Source organism: Phyllobates terribilis, unplaced genomic scaffold, assembly GCF_046119375.1.
Source record: "Phyllobates terribilis strain yellow unplaced genomic scaffold, ASM4611937v1 Scaffold_2__4_contigs__length_985480577, whole genome shotgun sequence".
NCBI lineage: Eukaryota > Metazoa > Chordata > Amphibia > Anura > Dendrobatidae > Phyllobates > Phyllobates terribilis.
In genome coordinates this window covers 195,516,167-195,529,777 of record NW_027362762.1, presented here as the reverse complement: position 1 = coordinate 195,529,777, position 13,611 = coordinate 195,516,167, and the positions used below count along the sequence as shown (strand labels likewise).

Here is a 13,611-nt window from a genome sequence, read left to right as displayed (position 1 = left end):
CGGGCCTACACAAGACTATTTTCAACAGATATATTTTTGTGTCACAACAGTCAGGAGACACTACTGTTTTTCTTTACGGAAAAAACTACCAAAAGCTGAATAATAGAGATTTTTTACCGTGGGATGGCAAAACCACAGTTATTGTTTACTGGGGTATACCACACTTTTTTAAATAGAGATATTTGCGGCTGAACAGTGAGCGACACACTCAAACTGCTTTTTTTTTAGATACCAAAGGCCCAAAACTGGATAGTTGTAACGGGTCTGGGAGGTGGAACCTCTGAGCAACTATACAAAGGGGCAGTCCCTGTAAGGAAGCGGGTGGCTCCCAGGGAAGGCGGGCAGGTAGTCACGGCAAGTGACAGGGACAGTCTCTAGGTAGAAGGGCAGGAGGTCACGGCAAGTGACAGGGACAGTCTCTAGACGGGCAGGTGGTCACGGCAAGTGACAGCAGGGAAAGAGTCTCTGGATAGGCTAGCAGGCAGGTAGCAGGTGAGCGCTCCCAGGTGAGCGGGCAAGAGCCTCTGGACAGGCAGGTGGTCACGGCAAGTGACGGCAGAGCCTCCAGGTAGGCTAGCAGGCAGGTAGCAGGTGAACGCTCCCAGGTGAGCGGGCAAGAGTCTCTGGACAGGCAGGTGGTCACAGCAAGTGACGGCTAAGCCTCCAGGTAGGCTAGCAGGTAGGTAGCAGGTGAGCGCTCTCAGGTGAGCGAGTAAGAGTCTCTGGACTGCCAGGTGGTCACAGCAAGTGACGGCTAAGCCTCCAGGTAGGCTAGCAGGTAGGTAGCAGGTGAGCGCTCCCAGGTGAGCGAGTAAGAGTCTCTGGACAAGCAGGCAGGTATCAGGCAGGTATCTGGCAGGTACTTCCTGGTCCGCAGGCGGACTGATCCATAGACAGACTGGCAGGTGCTGGTAGGCAGACTGTCGGACCACAGGATTGCAAGCAGGTAAGCCGATAACAGGCAGGTATCAGGCAGGTATAAAGCAGGAATATGGCAGGTGACTGGCAGGTAACTGGTAACGGGACCTGAGGGCTGAAGCAGAGTTGAAAGGCTTAGCAACAACATTGCTCGGGCACCTCCATTTTGGAGGAGGTGCCTTATATATGGTGAGGTCCTCCGGCCATTGGCCGGGGACTCCCCAGGACGGCGCGCGCGGCCCCTTTAAGAGAGGGGGAGCGCGCGCGCCCTAAGCACAGAGGCCGGGAAGCAGCGCGCGCTGCCAGCAGAGCGGGAGGAAGATGCCGGGCACGGAGCGGAGAGGTGAGGGGAACGGCGTCCCTGCCTAGCAGGAGGCAGGGACGCCGACGCTACAGTACCCCCCGTTTAGGCCCCCCTTTTTTAGGCCAGACAGAAATTTATCAAGGATGAGAGGGGCATGGATGTTCTCCCGGGGCTCCCATGTTCTCTCCTCAGGACCAAACCCCTTCCAATCCACTAGAAAAAAGGTTCTTCCTCTTACCCTTTTGGTGGCCAGAATGTTCTCTACCTCAAACTCGTTTTCAGCGGAAACCGGAGCAGGAGGCGTACCTGTAGACTTGGAAAAAGAGTTAAGTATCACGGGTTTGAGTAGAGATACATGGAAGGAGTTAGGAATCCGCAAATTGGCCGAGAGTTTCAATTTATAGGCCACCGGGTTGATTTGTTTGATAACTTCCAGTGGGCCGATGAACGGAGGCCCTAACTTGTAGGAAGAAATCTTGAGCTGGACATATTTGGACGAGAGCCAGACCTTATCTCCAGGACGGAATTGTGGTGGATCCAGACGTCTCTTGTCAGCCTGTTTTTTCATCCGCTCGGATGACTGAAGAAGTGCGGATCTGGTACTTTCCCAAATGGAGGAAAATTCGTTAACGAGAGATTCCGCAGCCGGTTTGTCCACCGAGGCGGAGACTGGAAACGGTATCCGAGGATGCTGACCGAAGACTACAAAAAACGGGGATTTGGAGGAAGATTCGCTCTCGTGATTATTGTAAGAAAATTCGGCCCACGGTAAAAGATCCACCCAGTCGGAATGGTGAGCATTAACAAAGTGCCGGAGGTAACTGGTTAAAATTTGGTTGATCCATTCTACTTGGCCATTGGACTGTGGGTGATAAGCAGAAGAAAAGTCCAAGGTGACCCCCAGCAGTTTACACATGGCTCGCCAAAAACGAGAGGTGAACTGAACCCCTCGGTCGGATACGATGTGGAGAGGAAGACCATGAAGACGGAAGACATGATGGATAAAGTCTTTAGCTAATTCTGATGCAGACGGAAGACCCGGCAGGGGAATAAAGTGAGCCATTTTGGAAAAGCGGTCAGCGACCACCCATATAACCGTACAACCGGCAGAGACAGGGAGGTCCGTTATAAAGTCCATAGCTATATGCTGCCACGGGGCAGCAGGTACAGGAAGAGGAAGGAGACGGCCGGCTGGCAGATGTCTCGGAACCTTGTTACGGGCGCAGGACACACAGGCTGAAACAAAGTCTATTACGTCCTTGTGCAGGGTAGGCCACCAGTAATGCCGGGTAATAAGCTGGAGGGTCTTTTTCTGACCAGCGTGGCCAGCTAGCTTGGATGAGTGTCCCCTGTGTAGAACCTTCTCACGATCAGGAACAGTTACGAACGTCTTACCGGGTGGAAGACGATTTAGATTCACGGGGGCCACCTGCATTACTTTGGCTGGGTCTTTGATGTGTTTAGGCTCCTCCTCAAGATCAGAGACCAAAAAGGATCGGGATAAGGCATCAGCTTTGATGTTTTTGTCAGCCGGGCGAAAATGGAGAATGAAATTAAAGCGGGCGAAGAGCAAGGACCACCGGGCTTGGCACGGGTTAAGTCTCTGGGCACTCTGGAGGTAAGCCAAGTTCTTGTGGTCCGTGTAAATTATTACCGGGTGAAGAGCCCCCTCGAGCAGGTAACGCCACTCCTCCAGTGCCAGCTTAATGGCCAACAATTCTCGGTCTCCTATAGAATAATTGCTCTCAGAGGAGGAGAAGAGTTTGGAGAAGAAGCCGCAAGTTACCATTCTTCCGGAAGACGACTTTTGGGTAAGTACTGCTCCGGCTCCGGAGGAGGAAGCGACGACTTCTAGAAAGAATTGTTTGTTGCTGTCCGGACGATGCAGCACAGGGGCGGAGGAAAAAGCTCCTTTTAAGGAAAGGAAGGCCTCCTCTGCTTCGGGGGGCCATTCTCTGAGATTAACGCCCTTACGGGTGAGCGCCGAGATAGGGGCAGTCCGGGAAGAGAAGTGCGGAATGAAGAGGCGGTAGTAGTTGGCGAAGCCCAGGAACCGCTGTATAGCCTTCAACCCCTCTGGTCGGGGCCACTTCTGGATGGCAGACAGTTTCTCAGGGTCCATTTGTAGGCCGGTCTGAGAGATTATGTAGCCCAGAAACGGAAGCGAGGTCTGCTCAAAGAGGAACTTCTCATATTTAGCGTAGAGGTGGTTCTGCCTGAGCCTGAGCAGGACCTGACGAACGTCCCACCGGTGAGTGAGAAGATCCGGAGAGAAGACCAAGATGTCGTCCAGGTACACCACCACGCAGGAGTAGAGAAGGTCACAGAAGTTGTCATTGACCAACTCTTGAAAGACGGCGGGAGCGTTACAGAGACCGAAGGGCATTACAAGGTATTCATAGTGGCCGTCCGGGGTGTTGAATGCCGTCTTCCATTCATCCCCCTGACGGATACGGACCAGATTATACGCCCCACGGAGGTCCAGCTTGGTGAAGATTCTAGCCCCCCTCAGACGGTCAAATAATTCAGGAATGAGCGGAAGGGGGTATTTATTCTTCACTGTGATCTGGTTAAGGCCTCTATAGTCTATACAGGGACGGAGTGAGCTGTCCTTTTTTTTTGACGAAGAAGAAGCCTGCTCCCGCCGGGGAGGTGGATTTCCAGATAAATCCCCGGGCCAGATTCTCCTCAATATATTCAGACATGGACCGGGTCTCAGCAGCGGACAAAGGGTAAATACGCCCACGGGGAGGAGTAGCGCCGGGCATCAGGTCAATTGGGCAGTCGTATGGTCTATGAGGGGGTAATGTCTCTGCTTCTCTTTTATTAAAGACGTCCGCAAAAGACCAATAGGGAACCGGTAGGCTGGGTAGATTGGCTGGGGTAGGAGAAGGACGAGCAGGATGAACGGGAACTAAACAAGTCTTATGGCAGTCCTGTCCCCAGCGAAGAACTTCTCCGGTCTGCCAATCAAGCACGGGTGCATGTTTCTGGAGCCAAGGTAGGCCTAGCAAGAGGGCGTGAGAGAGTCCAGGCAGAACATGGAAAAAGATGCTCTCAGAGTGCAGCATTCCCACCTGCAGAGTTATGGATTCGGTGATGAGTTGGATGGGATGTGGTAAGAGGCCCCCATCCACAGCGGCGACAGATAAGGGTATAGCCAGAGGTTTGGTGGGAATGCGGTATTTCTCTACCAGGGACTGAGAAATGAGATTTCCGGCAGCTCCAGAGTCAAGTTGAGCCAGATCAAAATAACGGTTCTCCCCGCAGATGATAGAGACCGACAGCATTAGAGATGGAGAGGGTTTATTTCTGTCTAGGATGACCTCTCTGAGCGATCCTAGACACAGGCGTTTCCCGACCTCTCCGGGCAGGAACGGATCCGGTGCTCCTTACTGCCACAGTAGAAGCAGCTCCCCTCAGCACGGCGTAATTCTTGACGGGTCTTGACCATCTTGGTCTGGTCGACCTGCATATGCTCGGGTGAGTGTGCCGGGGGAGTAACGGAGGAAGTGACGGGTCTCTGGAAGGTAGGGGCAAGGCGTGGAAACCTCCTCTCACGGGTGCGCTCCTGGAACCGGATGTCAATCCGGGTGGCAAGTGTAATTAAGTCGTCGAGAGTGGTAGGAATGTCCCGACCGGTGAGTTCATCTTTAATACGGCCGGACAGACCCTCCCAGAAGACGGACACCAGGGCGTCGTTATCCCAGGCAAGCTCCGAAGCAAGGGTACGGAACCGTATGGCATATTGGCCCACGGTGAGACTTCCTTGGCGGAGGCGTAGCAGAGATGAGGCGGATGAGGTCTTCCGTCCTGGTTCGTCGAAGACCTTCCGGAAAGCCGTGAGAAAGGCTGGCAGGTTGGACACCAGGGGGTCCCCTCTCTCCCATAGAGGATTTAGCCAAGCCAGCGCCTCCCCCGTGAGATGAGACATGATGAAGGCTACTTTGGCTCGGTCAGTGGAAAACTGGTGTGCCAACAGTTCGAAGTGCAGAGTGCACAGGTTAATGAAGCCCCGTGCCTGCCCGGGATCTCCGCCAAAACGAGGCGGGGCGGTGAGGCGGGGACCGGGAAGATATGCCATGGAATTGATGGGCAGTGACGCTTCCGGGGTAGGAGTCGTACGACTGGAAGCAGGTCCCGAAGATGTAGTCAGTGTGTCCAGGCGGGAGTTAACACTACGCAGGTGGCTCAGGATGGACTCCTGTTGGGACCTCTGACGGGACAGTTCATGGCATAGGTCCGAGAGCGAGGGAGCTTGGGTGCCACAGGGTTCCATGGCCCGAGCAAACTGTAACGGGTCTGGGAGGTGGAACCTCTGAGCAACTATACAAAGGGGCAGTCCTTGTAAAGAAGCGGGTGGCTCCCAGGGTAGGCGGGCAGGTAGTCACGACAAGTGACAGGGACAGTCTCTGGGTAGAAGGGCAGGAGGTCACGGCAAGTGACAGGGACAGTCTCTAGACGGGCAGGTGGTCACGGCAAGTGACAGCAGGGAAAGAGTCTCTGGATAGGCTAGCAGGCAGGTAGCAGGTGAGCGCTCCCAGGTGAGCGGGCGAGAGTCTCTGGACAGGCAGGTGGTCACGGCAAGTGACGGCAGAGCCTCCAGGTAGGCTAGCAGGTAGGTAGCAGGTGAGCACTCCCAGGTGAGCGAGTAAGAGTCTTTGGACTGGCAGGTGGTCACAGCAAGTGACGGCTAAGCCTCCAGGTAGGCTAGCAGGCAGGTAGCAGGTGAGCGCTCCCAGGTGAGCGAGTAAGAGTCTCGGGACTGCCAGGTGGTCACAGCAAGTGACGGCTAAGCCTCCAGGTAGGCTAGCAGGTAGGTAGCAGGTGAGCGCTCCCAGGTGAGCGAGTAAGAGTCTCTGGACAAGCAGGCAGGTATCAGGCAGGTATCTGGCAGGTACTTCCTGGTCCGCAGGCGGACTGATCCATAGACAGACTGGCAGGTGCTGGTAGGCAGACTGTCGGACCACAGGATTGCAAGCAGGTAAGCCGATAACAGGCAGGTATAAAGCAGAAATCTGGCAGGTGACTGGCAGGTAACTGGTAACCGGACCTGAGGGCTGAAGCAGAGTTGAAAGGCTTTGCAACAACATTGCTCGGGCACCTCCATTTTGGAGGAGGTGCCTTATATATGGTGAGGTCCTCCGACCATTGGCCGGGGACTCCCCAGGACGGCGCGCGCGGCCCCTTTAAGAGAGAGGGAGCGCGCGCGCGTGCGCCCTAAGCACAGAGGCCGGGAAGCAGCGCGCGCTGCCAGCAGAGCGGGAGGAAGACGCCGGGCACAGAGCGGAGAGGTGAGGGGAACGGCGTCCCTGCCTAGCAGGAGGCTGGGACGCCGACGCTACAATAGTACAGCGATTTGACCCGTGGAACTGCGAAACCACACTGGGATGTCGGGCCTACACAAGACTATTTTCAACAGATATAGTTTTGTGTCACAACAGTCAGGAGACACTACTGTTTTTCTTTACGGAAAATATACCAAAACCTGAATAATAGAGATTTTTTACCGTGGGATGGCAAAACCACAGTTATTGTTTACTGGGGTATACCACACTTTTTTAAATAGAGATATTTGCGGCTGAACAGTGAGCGACACACTCAAACTGCTTTTTTTTTAGATACCAAAGGCCCAAAACTGGATAGTACAGCGATTTGACCCATGGAATTGCAAAACCACACTGGGATGTCGGGCCTACACAAGACTATTTTCAACAGATATATTTTTGTGTCACAACAGTCAGGAGACACTACTGTTTTTCTTTACGGAAAATATACCAAAACCTGAATAATAGAGATTTTTTACTGTGGGATGGCAAAACCACAGTTATTGTTTACTGGGGTATACCAGACTTTTTTAAATATATAGATTTGTGGCTGAACAGTGAGCGACACACTCAAACTGTTTTTTTTTTTAGATACAAATGGCCCAAAATGGATAATACAGAGGTTTGAACCGTGGAAGTGCAAAACAACACTTCTGTTTCTCTAGCCTACACCAGACTATTTTCAACAGTTATATTTGTGTCTGAAAAATCAGAGACACGCTTTTTTTTGGGGGGGGGACACACCAAAAGGTTAATAAGACGGGTATTTGTACAGTGTGAAGGAGGAAAAAAAATGAGGATTTAGATGAAAAAAAAAGGATTTTTCCTGGCCCCCGACACCTGGTGCTAAGTCCAGCAATTTCAGCATTAGGAGCACACAGGACTGTAATGCAGCGTTTGCTGGTATAACCACTGCGTCTCCTATACAGCCTGCCTGCCTGGTATCTGGGATGGATATTAGTCCTGAAAAGGACTGTTTGTTTGTTCTGGCAGCCTTTACAGACCCTACACTAACTATTCGCAGTTTATATCTCTCCCTAAATCAGCAGCGCTGTCCCTACACTGTCTGATCCGGAGCGACTGTGTCCAAGATGGCGGCGCCCGGTTTTAAATACTCGAGGTGACGCTGTGCGGCCAGCCAATCACTGTAATGCCCACAACCAACATGGCTGCAGCATTACAGTGACTGGCTGGCAATCCCTGCATGTTCATTGGCTCTGTAAAGAGCGCCAAACATGCAGGGCGGAGACCCGAGCTCCCGCCCGAGTAACCCGGAAATGCTCGGTGCTCGCCGAACATCCCGAGTAGCGTGATGCTCGGGCGAGTACCGAGCAGTGTCGAGCATGTTCGCTCAACACTAGTTGCAACCTGATATTTTACGTTTTCTGGACAACGTATCCAAAAATCACAGACAACCAACATTTCTTTATGGACAAATTAGAAAATTCTAATAGGTTAAAAAAAAAATTAAGAAGTACATGTCTAGAACTCAATATACTGATGTAAATATGAGCATTTAATATGAGCTTTAAAAAGATACAAAGGTTTGAAACCAGTCTAAAACAAATCATAGATCAATTTTTTTTAAAGGACACTGAAAGAAAATCTCCTACTCTTATTGACTTCTCAGGAATTTATTAATAGATGACAACTCTTCTCATCAGTCCCATTTATTAAAGAGAACCTGTCATCAGGATTTTATACTCCAAACTAAGGGCATGTATGTGAAGGGCATGTATGTATAGGTGCTCTATTGCTGATTAAATCCCTAACTTTCTTTTAGAAATCCGTTTTTCCGTTTTAGAGAAATCCATAGTTGAAATTGTATGTTAATAAGTTGTAAGTGCAGTGGGTGGGCGCTGCACTTACCGCTCTCTTGCTTCTCTCCGTATTACTCGTCCACTGTCTGCCCCTTGTATCTGACTGACAGGTCACTGATGTTTCACTGACCTATAAGTCAGAGACAGATGGCAGGTAGCAGGAAGGGAATATGGAGAGAAGCAGGGAAGCTGTAAGTGCAGCGCCCACCCACTGCACTTACAGCTCATTAGCATACAATTTCAACTATGGATTTCTCTAAAACAGCAAAATGGATTTCTACTAGAAAGGTAAGGAGTTACTCAGCATTAAGCAGGTTTATATTCATGTCATTAGTTTGGAGTATATAAAATCCTGATGACAGGTTCTTTTTAAGTAATGTCTTGGATTAAATATTTACAGCATTGTACTTGGTTCCTAAAGCTCCTATACACAATAGATGTCTGTCAGCTGAATGATGTTTTGATGATCATTCAGCTGGGAGCTATATTTTCCGATTCCTCCATAGCATCAGTCAGAGAAGAATTAGGTGGACCCCATACACATTGGACAGAATTGGTGGATACAGCAGACATTGGTTTACTCTAATGTGTATGGGGGTCTTTATTAATTAATGTTTACTTGCCTGATACCATTTTATGTTGGCAAGTAGAAAAATGCTATAAATTAGATCACTGCATGGATGTCTCATCAATTCAAGCAATTTTATATATTTAATACATTTTATCAAAAAGAGAGGGTTTTTTCATGTAATTTTTTTTTTTTTTTTACTTCCAGGCTCACAATTTTGGTGTTTGTTGGATGTTGTACCAATCAAGAATGAAAAAGGAGAGGTGGTTCTCTTCCTAGTTTCATATAAAGATATCACAGATGCCAAGAACCGTACAGGAACAGCGAGCTGGAAAGAGACAGGTGCACAAAATTTGTCCTGTCACCTGAGCAATATGGCCCCGATTCATCAAGACTGACATTTAGTATGCCAGTCTTGATGAACAGTACATTGGAGTAACATGAGCCAAACTGATTAAGAGGCATGCACCCCTTAATGGAATTGGCGCATCTTTCAGTTTACATGCGCCAAAACAAGAAATTAAAGGGAGTCAGAATCTGGTGTACATTTCTGTTAAAATACACTCCACTTTTGTGGCATAAAAAAATGTATGAATTTGTTAAGTGTGCTTAGCCAACCACTTTAAAAAAATGTACAGAGCTGGCAGGGACTGGCGTTGAAATGACAAAAGGTAACAACATTTTTGCATAACTATGAGTTGCGCAAAAATTTTTGCAACACTTCAAGCAGTTTTACTCCAGAAAACTGGTAAAGTGCTTGATGGATTTCCCCCTATATATCTTAGATTTCAGTTAGATTGACAGTATGAAATTGACTGATGTTTAATGTCCTCTCTTAGCAGGAAGGGGGGAGCAGCCTTCTCGTGCCATAGGAAAAGGTTTTAATGCCAATCGTAGACGAAGCCGAGCTGTACTTTACCACCTTTCAGGGCATTTGCAAAAACAAAATAAAACTAAAGCAAAAATTGGAAAGGTATGGACACTGTTCAGTTCTAAATGTGTGTTTATAGATTAGTGAGAAGACCAGAAATAAACCCACATGAGCCATAGTTTGTGTCTGTTTTATGCTGTGGAAACCACAAATTATTTCAATCCTCCAATCAATCAATTCATTAATTAATGTAAATATAGAAGTAGATGAAGCAAAGATAAAACAAATCTGTGAAGCAATAGTTAAATGGGTAGCATGATTTTATAAAACAAAGGTGTTACTTTGTGTCTGAGCTGCAATATTAGGCCACAGCCCCACTATCAGTATTTGGTCAGTATTCGGTCAGTATTTTTTCTCAGGAGCGGGAGACAAAACCAGGTCAGGAACAATCAAATAAAAGTTATAATAGAAACAAGTCACCAATTCTGCATTTATCAACCATTCCTGGTTTTGTCCCCCACTCCTAAGAAAAAATACTGACCGAATACTGACCGAACACTGATAGTGGGGCTGTGTCCTTAGACATATCCTACGCACTCTGTTTTGGAAAAAAACAGAACTTTAGATCCATGAACTAATCTCTTACAATTCCTTTAAAAGGAAACTATCATCAGAAAATGACCACATGCTTTTCTGTTAAATATATTTTTTTTTACAATTTTTGGCAATGCATTTTCGTTTTGTGTTTTTTTTTTTACATATCCAAATTTGTATAAAAAAATATTGAAATCCTGCAATTTTCACATTGGCCACTGGGGCTTTTTTAGACTCTAACTTAATTTTATTTTGGGAAATAATACATGTATGTACATGAGCCACAATTGTCAGACCCCGACTCTATCTTTTGTATTAAAGTGTCTAATGAGCGTGAGCAAAGGTCATTGGTGAAGGGAGGGGGAGCAGGGTCAGCTGTAACATCACCTATTGTGATTGGTGGATCCTGTGTTATCAGCTGTGTATAGAGGTGTTACCTGTCATTGTAATCCTGCCTGTGATGATAATATGGCGCCTTGCTGAAAACTCTTCCTGACATGTGTCCAGTGTGAAAATTTTTTCATAAAGATCATAATATGATAAAAATATTGGAAACATTTTTGTAAAATACATTTAACACAAGTAATTTCCTGATGATAGTTGCCCTTTTCAAGGGTGCGGTGAAATGCTGCAACTGACCACACCGACAAAACTATTCCTCCTGCAGTGGGCCAATTGCCGCACATTTGTGGAACAAAATCATACAGCCATTGACACCCCACAGATAGGCAGAATTTCAGCCGCAGCATGTGGCTGCACTCTTAAGCATTCTAAAAAAGATTTCGCTAAGTTTATCATTAAAGCACCACTCCTGCATGTTTTTTTATTCCAATGCTGGAGTGGCGCCACTATTGTAAGTTATGAGCAAGAAAGCGTGAAAAGCTAAATGAGAGTGATGCTCACCACTGGTACATGGAAAAAGCAGCACTTTTATATGGCCGTCAGATGAGGAGAGGAGAATCAGACAAAAAAAGCGTAGTTTACGCGAAACAGCTGTCACTTACTTACCTCTTTAAGTCTCCTCATGTTGTAGGGGGATGGGCACATTGCCCCCACCCCTTGAGATTCCTTCATGTAATGTTGTACAGTGTAATGTGTAGTGTGTATTGTGTGATACGTAATGTAATGTGATGTTAAGTATAATGGCCACAAGATGGCAATAACTCTGTGATAATCTGCCCAGCAACAGACAGGGAGTAGGGTAAGATAGAGTTAAGTCCAGAGTTTAACCCAGATAGGGAGAGGCTATTCAGCAGGGTCAGAAAGAAGGTGCTGGTAGTTAGTCAGAAAGAGCCCAGAGTGTGCAGAGAAAAGACCTCAGGTTTAGTGTGAGCTGTGCTGCATGCTGTGGGTGTTCCTGTGGCAAGAGAGGAACTACTGAAGAAGATAGTAAGAGCCAGTAAGAGAAGAGATAGCAGAGAAATGACCTCAGGTTTAGTGTGAGCTGTGCTGCATGCTGTGGGTGTTCCTGTGGCAAGAGAGGAACTACTGAAGAAGATAGTAAGAGCCAGTAAGAGAAGAGATAGCAGAGAAAAGACCTCAGCTTTAGTGTGAGCTGTGCTGCATGCTGTGGGTGTTCCTGTGGCAAGAGAGGAACTACTGAAGAAGATAGTAAGAGCCAGTAAGAGAAGAGATAGCAGAGAAAAGACCTCAGGTTTAGTGTGAGCTGTGCTGCATGCTGTGGGTGTTCCTGTGGCAAGAGAGGAACTACTGAAGAAGATAGTAAGAGCCAGTAAGAGAAGAGATAGCAGAGAAATGACCTCAGCTTTAGTGTGAGCTGTGCTGCATGCTGTGGGTGTTCCTGTGGCAAGAGAGGAACTACTGAAGAAGATATTAAGAGCCTGTAAGAGAAGAGATGGCAGAGAAAAAAAGCAAGTCGCAGTCCGGAATCTGGACAGAGAGAGTGAGTGAGAATAGGAGTCTTTGGTCAGAGACAAAGTAAAGGGAAGCAAAAGGAAGAAAATATGTATGGCATTGTAGCTATTAAGTGTTTATAGTAAAGAAAGTCAAGTGTCGCCATATTGGGATACATCCTCTCCTATGAAGAAATCACAGGATGCGTTAATACAGGATGGAGTCTATGACTCTTGTGGACTGAAAACTGAGAGTAGCTGTGAGGGGCCGTAGTATAACACCTCAACCTGTGCGGTCCCCACCGAGGAAAACGGAAGCTCCCAAGATAGTGTCTGGGCTTTATAAGGAATAGAGGAGTAGGCGAAGAAGATAGTGTTTTCAGGGAAGAAGGAGATGTGTGTGTTCATGTTGCTTGTGGTTAAAGAAACGTCTTGACAATAAATGCCTACTATCTGCTGCATATAGTTCATATCACATTATGTTTCAGTAAAAATAAGTTGAATTCTAAATGGTGGTCTCCTTTCATGAACTGGTTAACATCTGATCTTGGCAAACTTGCATCATTGGTCACATGCGGCCTGCATGTACATACCCCTACAACACCATTCCAGAACCCCCACTTTCATGTAAAGTAAGGAACAGGAGACGAGTACCTCGCCCACGGCTACCGTCCCATGCCACGTTACTGTCACATGTAGGTTTTCTCAAACATCTCCAACTGTCATGGTGGTGTCAGGGTCTGTGGATTCCACAGATCCAGACACTCCTCCTTGTGACTCCATAGATAGCTATGGTCAGCACAGAGTGACTCGGGCGTCGACTTCTAGAGCTGCAGATCCTAGGCAGGTTATAAGGAGTTAAATCTTTGCTGGACTTAGCTTGTTGCTTGCCTGTGGTCACATGCTGCAGGAGAATCAGTCATGTCTGCTCTTTCCCTATTTAAGCTGGCTCCACTGGTCAGGTAATGCCAGCAATAGTTTTCTCTATCCTGGTCTGGATAGGTGGACATGTTCTGGTTTAGTGGTTATTTCCAAAGTTGTTGCAAGCGATGTTTGGTTAACCCTTTTCTTTTTCCCTAGGTGTCTTCACATCACTTTGTTGCCACTCAGGCTGTACACTTTATATCTCTTTGTGTATTTCCCTGAGAGTGTGTTGTGCGACTGTGTTTCAGTTCTGCAATGCCTGTCTTGTATTTTCCCCATACACTTTACAGACTAGTGCTGCTTAGGAGCATAGTAAAGAACAAGGCCCAGGTATCTCCACCTTCAGGAGTAATCCTGGGAACAGGGATAGCTAGGGTCCCCTAGTCAGAATAGGAGCACACTTGCTATCCCGCAGTCACACCGTGACAGTTA

The 13,611-nt window shown here is 47.8% G+C and overlaps 1 protein-coding gene across 2 annotated transcripts in view; it reads left to right on the top strand.

The window, feature by feature from the left end:
* KCNH3 (potassium voltage-gated channel subfamily H member 3) overlaps positions 1 to 13,611 on the top strand; it is a 159,225-nt gene that overhangs the window by 60,204 nt on the left and 85,410 nt on the right. Inside the window, exons 4-5 of one of the 2 annotated variants that reach the window (XM_073663768.1) lie at positions 9,145 to 9,279; positions 9,780 to 9,910. In XM_073663768.1, coding sequence (XP_073519869.1) covers positions 9,145 to 9,279; positions 9,780 to 9,910 — 266 coding nt within the window. Of the gene's footprint in view, positions 1 to 9,144; positions 9,280 to 9,776; positions 9,911 to 13,611 lie in introns of both variants that reach the window. The other variant, XM_073663767.1, reaches the window with a different exon arrangement.